Source organism: Phoca vitulina, unplaced genomic scaffold (assembly GCF_004348235.1).
Source record: "Phoca vitulina isolate PV1807 unplaced genomic scaffold, GSC_HSeal_1.0 scaffold28, whole genome shotgun sequence".
NCBI lineage: Eukaryota > Metazoa > Chordata > Mammalia > Carnivora > Phocidae > Phoca > Phoca vitulina.
In genome coordinates this window covers 12,006,722-12,015,882 of record NW_022589731.1, presented here as the reverse complement: position 1 = coordinate 12,015,882, position 9,161 = coordinate 12,006,722, and the positions used below count along the sequence as shown (strand labels likewise).

Here is a 9,161-nt window from a genome sequence, read left to right as displayed (position 1 = left end):
TTTCATTTAAAATACGTTGCCGAGGGGTACCTGGGCGGCTCAGTCAGTGAAGTGTCCGACTCTCGACCTCAGCTCAGGTCTTGATCTCAGGGTCGTGAGTTCAAGCCCCGCGTTCGGCTCCATGCTGGGCATGGAGCCTACTTAAAAAATAAATAAATAAAAATAAATAAATAAATATGTTGTCAATATGATAAAAATGCTCTACTGAAGCATATAACTTTTTATATTGAATTTATATTAGGCTAACTACAAACCAAATCACATTAGTTTACATGTTTAAATTTTTGAGTTAGAGGTTGAGACAACTACTTTTAAAAGAAAAGCAATCCATAAAAACCTAGAAACCCCTATTTATGAAATTTTCAACTATTCTTCCTTTAGAAACTATATTGATCTGAATCAATAAAGCAGGATTTGGACATTTCTAAAGATTGGCCACATAGTATATTGCTTTCCCATAACAAAAATATGAAGCACTCATTATATATGAAATTTGCCATTTTGTAACGTGACTACATTTTCAAAATTATGTTAAAAAGGGACCTGGAACTTTCGGTAAGCTATTTGAATGAAAACGTTTGAGGGGCGCCTGGGTGGCTCAGTTGGTTGAGCTTCTACCTTCGGATCAGGTCGTGGTCCGGGGGTCCTGGGATTGAGCCCCACATTGCATCGGGCTCCCTGCTCAGCAGGGAGTCTGCTTCTCCCTCTGCCTCCCCCGTCTTGTGCTTGTGCTCTCTCTCTCCCTCTCAAATAAATGAAAGTGATCTTTAAAAAGAAAAAGAAAAAAGAAAACGTTTGAGAATAACTTTTAAAATATTTAGAGCAGAAGAGATTAACTAGAAATGTAGGGCAGCTATCTCAACATCTATAAATAGAATTTGAAACAGCAAACTAAAAAAAACCAAAATCAAAACAAATAAAAAAAAAACAATGTCATGGGGATTAATGCCCTGTAGAGGTATAAATACTAAAAAATAGAGAAAAGAAATTCTAAATTGAAGATACATTCTTTAGCTTACTTTTTAAAAATTATGCTATTTAATAACTTGGTACAGGGTGGTTGACTGTGTTGATGAAATCATCAGGAAAAGTTCACATAGCTGCCAAAATATAAGCCACAGAGCTGCCCTTTGCCCTCATGGTAGAGGTGAAGCTAATTAAATATTCAGTCTTCTATTTACATTCTGTTAGTGGTAGCAGCAGTAATTTATTTACAAATATTTATTATAAAAGTTTATTAGTTTCCGAGATCTAAACAAACATACCTATCACCAGAGTTGTACAGCCTTATCAAATAAATGTTCTTAATAATTGTAAACTTCAAAACATGAGTTAAATAATGGCCTTTTCGAACATAAAGAATTTCAATACAATAGAGCCACTAGGAAGCCAAAATAAAGTCAAAGCAACACTAATTTACATTCACATTTGTGACACCAAAGAAACATGTAGCTCGTGTTTCTTTATTCTTTGATTAGAAAATGTGTTCAACTTTTTCAAGGAAAAGACTTTGAAGAAAGATCTAAATCAGAAGATTTGATTTTCCTGAATCCAATCTAACAACATAATAACATCCTAAAAGAACATTTCATAGTAAGGCAAAGAACTGAACAACTAACTGCAAGGCTATTTATAATGTAGAGCAGATAAACTGTACACCATAGAAACTGTAAATGATGGACATTTTTCTTCACACACACACACACAAAAATCATGCGGAAAAAAAAAAAGAAATAGTTGTTTGTCTTTTGCACGTAGCTTGTCATTCTGTACACAGGATTCAAATGTCAACCAAGAAATGATGACAATCCCAAACCAATCTTAAGATGTCTTAATTACATCATCTTCTCCCTTTGTCTCACTTAGAGTTATATATTCACAGCTCAAAACTTGTTCATTAGACTCCTCAGGTTTGGATTTTTTAAGTGCCAACTCTGCTGGGAGAAGAGATGAGCAATGTTCCAGAGACTGTGCAATGTCATCAATCGTCCATCTGTCTTCAGGAAGGGCATGCTCTTCTAGCGTAAATGGTCCCTGTTTGGTTCGGGTCAGTTCTAGGACATTGGCACAGGAAGAGAGTTCTATAGCAACAAAAGGGGAAAAGAAAATCCACAGCACAAATGATTCATTATTTCATAGTCATGATCATGTTCAAATGACAGAAGATCCTGATTCAAACCTCTCCAAACTACCCCAAATGTAAAACTATAATAGTCTAATCTAAGAACCAAGAGCCTTGAGATTAAGAAATGATGAAGAAGCAAAATAATATTTAGTAACTCACCTTATAAACTGCTTTAAAGTCTATGAGGAACCGGCACATACTTTTCTTATTTAGCCATGAAGCAAGCCCGTGAGGTAACTATTACCCTCATCTGCAGATGAGGTAATCTGACCTGTCCGGTGCCAGAGCTGCCAACAACTTTCTGTTTGTAAGACTGTGGCTTCCAGTTTAAAAAAAAATTTTTTTTACTTATATCAATGAAAGTAACTTTTAGAAGGATAAATCTTTTTATCTTATCCCTTTGAGTTAAAATATTTTATATCTGAAATAATGTTGGTTCTTACATTGATTATTCCCATCTTCATTTCCTGCTCCTCTTTCTCTCCTGTTATAAGCATTTCACGGCAGCTGCTGATGCTGATAATTGTATGCTATAAACCTTCAATGCTTCTGAAGCTGAAGGCAGCAAGAGTACAGTTCCCTAAGGCCAGCAGTCAGAGATATGAAAAATAGAAAATTCCCTCTTCCCATCAAAAAAGAATATTACTCTCTAAATGATAATTCCTAATTCATCTTTATGCTTACCTTTGCCAATGTCACTGACCAAGCTTCTTATATAAAAACCTCCTCCACATTCAACATCTGGAATGTTAACAGTGACATGGTAAATTGCTAACCTCCTATGAAATCCACTTTACATAGAAATGATGCCCCTAAACAAATGTAAAAATGCACTATGCAAACAATCGAGTGATAAAATATTTATGCGCTAAAACATAAATTATTCATCCAACAGCATATGTGTTTGTGAGATTGAAAAGTCAGAGTGTGGAGAAAGCAAACAGCAGAAATTCATGAACACATTTTAAATTAACTGGCAAGTCACACCAACATTAATACTTCAGCCTTGTTCATTTAATAGGTTTTAAATAGTTAAGAAATCTCAGCTTTGCTATTATGAGTTGTACATTTAAAAAATATTTTCTGATTTGTACACCTTGTTCACTTAATTGGTTTTAAATAGTTGGATATCTCAGCTTTGCTATCAGGAGCTGTAGATTTTTAAGAGATTTCAGATTTACACACTCAAAAAATACATCAAACAAAAACCCCTTATCAGGGACAGTAATTATGTTTGGGCAAATATACTACATGGAGAGCTCAGTCTATTTAAATGTTCTCTTGGAAATATTCCTAAAGAAATCATAAAATAACTAAAATTACACAATGTTCCAGAGTGAACGCATATCTAAACATCTTAACACAGTATCTTACATGTTTATTGGTTAAGAGCAAGACTCTGGATTATTTTTATTCATCCACAAGATATCCTGAATTTCCACACAAAAGGACTATATTCCTGCTGTTTATAGTCTTATCATACAAAAAAAAGTTGAGGGAATTAACCAAAACTCACTACTTGGGGATTTTAATTCTTTTTTTTTCCCCATCAGCTCAAGGCTGGGGGCCACTGCTGAGATAAAAAAATGAGCACTGGGATCAAAGCAGGTATATTAACATTCTTGCACTATATTTGACTTTGGTGAAAACACAGCTCTTTCGGCCTGTTACAACCTCCAAGTGAACAAAATAAGTATTTACAACTTAAATGCAATCGGACAAATTCAAGTTTCTCTTCCTCTCATAGATAGTATCAACTGTGCCAACCCAGCTGCTGCATTTTCATGGAATGAAGCACTTTTTAGTTTGTTTTTCTCATTATTTGTCAAAACATTTTAGAGTCAGGACACTAAAGGAAAGAAGTGACTTCACTTTTTAACTGTACAAAAACCACATTCTATAGGAGCTTTATATACATTAAACAGTATGTCAAAGCAACAGAAGTTAGGGGAAAAAAAGTTTTAGGAAATTATTTCTCAAGGGAATCCTATCTAGTAGGCACTGTGAAATTAAGAGCAGGATCAGTTTAAGGAAGCCTGGGAATTTAGAAGAACTACAGTTTTTGATTCTTCACAGCTCGTATATATGTTCATGACTTCAGCTACTACTTTCTGCAACTAGGAGATCATAAAATTTCCAAACCATAAAAACAAACTTTTTAGTTTTTAAATTTATTTCAAATATAGATTTATAGATAAATTCAAACTGATAACCTGAATTAAAATTTACCGCATGTCCAAGAATACATTTTTGCCTTACCCATTATTTCCATATTGTCAGGATCTTTGGCAGTAACTTGCAGGTAACATAGAAAGGGGAGAAATAATCACTCTGCTATTAGAATTTCTTGTCCAAAGACTAAAAATACTTTCTTTTAAAAGGACAAATTAATTTAAATTTTAAAACTGAATGTAAACTACCAGGTACTAGCCAAAAAGGGGGAAAACAAGCATCCCTAAGATAATAAAACACAAAATATAAATTTTGAAAGTATATACCCCTTATCTACTCTTTGCCATTAGAAATCAAAGGTATGTTACTTCCAACTTTAGAAGATAATATGAAAAATAAAAAACTCAGTCTATTTAGAAAAGTATTTCCGAACTTCCATGTAGCTATCAGTATTTTCATTAAATGTGTTATCAAAAAAGTATTAATAAATCCTAACCTTACTTAAATTCAAATTTTAAACATCTCCAATATACTAGGGATCCACTAAACTACCCAAAAGTAGCCAAATGCGGAATAAAGGTACATGTAACTACAAATGATTTCAAATTTTTCCACCTTACCTAATGTGAAAAATGGTGGCTGGAATTTTTGAAGGGAGAGACTGTATACGGTAACGGGCCTGGCAGGTTTTGCTTCTACCACTTCACCTCTCTTCATCAAGGTTGAAAGTCTCTGTCCATCTTTCTTTAATGCAGAATAGCTTGCAAGATAAGAGAGGGAGAGAGGGAGTGAAGGAGAGAGAAAAGATTAAGAAAGAATGAGACACAATAACTTCAGATTACATCATGGAAAGAAAGGAGGACCAGCAGCCCTTAAATTGAATCTTTCTAAAACATGAACTACTTTTTTCTTCTAATCTACTCCATGATGGTACCAGGGATGGAGTTCCTAAATACCTTTGAAGCTAAAGCTCAATCTGCTTCCCAGTGAACAATATTGTCAATTTTACACTTTAACCTTCCCTCTGGAGATGGTCTATTCATGTGTTCACTGGTCCTGGTTCTGGGTTAAGGGCACAAGGCCTCTGGTCACAGTGGTCTCCACTATATTCCCTTGAAACAACTTCCATTACAATAATATTCATTTTCACATAAAAGTTAACAAAATATTTCTAAAATGCAAATCTACTTAACAGATCTTAAGCTTTGTGTGATAAAATTTTATTAGACCACAAAATCCTTGGAATAATCAACAGAAAAAATTTCTAAAACTGCTCTTATAAATGGATACAAATGTGTAATTTATTTTAACAATAATGATCAAAAAATAACATTTATTCATATCCTGCAAAATTTTTTAAAACTTTCATTTGAGGCAAAATTATGAAGACACATTTCCCTATAGATATTTCAGTGTTCCTGGAAAAAAAAAAAATCAAGATTTTAAAGTAAAACATAAATACTAAATTCTAGGGATGCCTGGCTGGCTCAGTCAGTTAAGTGTCCGACTCTTGATCTCTGCTCAGGTCTTGATCTCAGGGTCGTGAGTTCAAGCCCCACATTGGGCTCCATGCTGGGCATGGAGCCTACTTAAAATAAGTAAATAAATACTAAACTCTAAAAGAACTGTCAGTAACTTCTGACATGTAACGATTCAGCCATTTTTTTAAATAAAAAGCAATCTGCTTGAAATGGTAATGTGCACAAAAAATACGGTTAAGTGGTACTCAATATTCTTATACTTTTAATAATTTATAACTCTCATCTGTTTCATTTGTTGCAGAGAATTGTGAAGCGTAAGATTCTAGGCCTAAAAAAATGGTCCCCACCCCTGAAAAAAAGTACCAACTGGACTATGAATCACAGCTCTGACACCAATACTAGCCTGGACTGGTCCCTTCATAGCAATTCCGGGACAACTGACATCTCTGCACTCCCGAACTGCTCTGAGGTAAACAGAGGGAATCAGAAAAACCGATCCACACTGGAGTAGCATAGAGGTCAGGCTGTGACCACATCCAGAGACAGAGGAAACCACATTCCACTACCCCAGAGACTGCTGGAAGCTCTGCAACCTGTCTCAGTCTGGCTCACCTTCACTTGATCACATGTTATGTCAGATTAAAATGTGCTTCACAACATACATAAAAGGAAGCCCCCGTTTTTTCTCATTAAAGTGATGTTAAACACTGAAAAATAAAAATTAAACATTTATTCAAATTCAATAATTGAACTTACAGGGGAGGTACCTGCATTATATTCCCAGTAAATTTCTGTAGAATGCCTTCAATATCTTCTTGTGTTATTTTATCTGCCAAAAATGAATTTAAAAAATGTAACACTAAAACAACCACAGAAGTATACGTGCTGTTTTCACAGCATTGAAAGTTCCAAAAAGTCAATTAAAAAATTTTCTAACAAAACATATTTGTATGCCAAATTCTACCTTGCTGAGATGAATAAAATACACATTAACGAGATAAAAGGGGGAGAAAGTCTTATATTGTGTAATATTAAGACTAAATTTCTTTTGCTTCAATTCTTCTCCAAATTTTCTCCAAAACTGATCCAGTCATCTTATATACATTTAGTTAGTTCTTACTACAGCCTTTAAAAGACCTGAGAAAAATGTTGCATTAGCTATAGAAATAGTACTGCAGTATTCAAAAATGAGGAGATTGGAAAGTAAGTAGAGAAATATAAGTTCTTTTTTTTAAAACTTTTTTTTAAGATTTTATTTATTTATTTGACAGAGATGGGGTAGCGAGAGCAGGAATACAAGCAGGGGAGTGGGAGAGGGAGAAGCAGGCTTTCCGCAGAGCAGGGAGCCTGATATGGGGCTCAATCCCAGGACCCCGGGATCATGACCTGAGCCACTCAGGCGTCCCAGTTCTTTTTTTTTTAATTTAAGTATAGTTGGCATACAATGTTATTATTAGTTTCAGGTGTATAACATAGTGATCTGACAATATGCATTACCTAGTGCTCACCATGATAAGAGGTGATGGGCAAAATAGGTGAGGGGGATTAAGAGGTACAAGCTTCCAGCTGTAAAATAAATAAATTATGAGAATGAAAAGTACAGCATAGGAGAATACAGTCAGTAATATTGTGTGGTAACTTTGTATGATGACAGATGGTAAGCACTGAATATCTGTTATCCACCTGAAACTAATGTAATATTGACTGTCAACTATACTTCAATTAAAAAATAAATCAATTAAAATATTTAATTAAAAAAATTCTTAAAAGGGGAGGGCGCCTGGCTAGTTCAGTTGGTAGAGTGTGTGACTCTTGATCTTGGGGTTGAGTTCAAGCCCCACCTTGGGTATAGAGATTACTTAAAAATAACATCTAAAAAAAAAAAAGAAAAGAAAAGAAAAATATCCGTAAGTTGCTCAAGTTTCTCCAGGCATCAAATACTATGAACAACTTAATGCAGTATTAAAGATTATTAAGTATTAACCACATTAAAAACTTCACCTGCTAGATTACAAAACTGTTCTGTGGTATGGCATAAAACTGACACATTCACATTCAATTCTGTCCCCAAGTAAAGTTGTATTTACTTCTCTCCTTCCATCCCTTCACTGCTCTTAGAATTTCTCTGTTCTTTTAAACAAACACTCCCAGGAGTCTGAGTTTAAAAATAAACTAGTGCAAAAAAGGAATATACATAGCAAGGATACCATGATTACTAAGCATTTTTTAAACAACGATTTTAGAAAATTTGAATGAAGACATAAAGCTTTCAGTGTCTGTTAGTCATGTTTTCAGCTTTTGTTTAATACTCTTTCCAACAGATTATTATTAACTATATTAACTATATTATTAACTCTAAAATATTATTACTATAATATTAATGTATAGTTCCATAATTTTAGCAAGTGAAAACTGTAACACACTGGAATTCAATATTTGGGTATTTATAGATGACTATATATATTTCATATTCAATAATTACAGTAATATTCTCTAACTTGTTTAGGTCACAGTCAATGGAAAGAAATTACAGTGCTTTTTTTTTTAAGATTTTATTTATTTATTCGAGACAGACAGCACAAGCTGGGAGGAGGATCAGAGGGAGATGGAGAGGCAGACTCCCTGCTGAGCAGAGTGCCCTGACATCATGACCTGAGGGCAGATGCTTAATGGACTGAGCCACCCAGATGCCCCATAGTGCTTCTTTTTCACTTTGTAGGAAATTTAGTTAACTTTTTATTCTAATACATACATGCTACATTTGGTTTTATTAAAAAATATTTTAAAAAACTAATGTGCTTTGAATTATCATTGTAATACCTGAATAGAGATTAAAAGACAGCATGGAATACTGTATTCAGGTTTCAATATCAACACAAGAGTCTTAACCTCAGTGTAACCTGGATCCTCAAGTTAAACACAAACAAAAGACTAGAATCTACTAGACTCAAACAGAGAAGATCTACAGGACTCAGAATTTCTCCAACATCTAGCGGTCCATAAAGACAGATCTCAGATGGGTATTCTCTTCATACTGTTTTTCAAACAGATGTAGCTCATGATATGATGAGATTTTTCATGAAAAATTTTCATTCTACTGCAACATTAAAACAATTACTGGTGGCACCTTAGTGATGCAAAACTTCCAAATCTAGACAGCCAATGCTACCACCAAGCTGACCACTGCTAAAGAAATGTCATTGCTCATATGACCTCACTGATATGAGGAATTCTTAATTCCAGGAAACAAACTGAGGGTTGCTGGAGTGGTGGGGGGTGGGAGGGATGGGGTGGCTGGGTGATAGACACTGGGGAGGGTATGTGCTATGGTGAGCGCTGTGAATTGTGTAAGACTGTTGAATCACAGACCTGTACCTCTGAAA

The 9,161-nt window shown here is 34.6% G+C and overlaps 1 protein-coding gene across 1 annotated transcript in view; it reads right to left on the bottom strand.

The window, feature by feature from the left end:
• Positions 1-751: 751 nt before the first annotated feature.
• Positions 752-9,161, bottom strand: part of TRUB1 (TruB pseudouridine synthase family member 1) — a 38,506-nt gene continuing 30,096 nt past the window's right edge. The window contains exons 5-8 of the mRNA XM_032423348.1: positions 6,535-6,607; positions 4,918-5,057; positions 2,810-2,866; positions 752-2,081 (exon numbers count right to left, since the gene is read on the bottom strand). Coding sequence (XP_032279239.1) covers positions 1,822-2,081; positions 2,810-2,866; positions 4,918-5,057; positions 6,535-6,607 — 530 coding nt within the window. The 3' untranslated portion in view covers positions 752-1,821. The remainder of the gene's footprint in view (positions 2,082-2,809; positions 2,867-4,917; positions 5,058-6,534; positions 6,608-9,161) is intronic.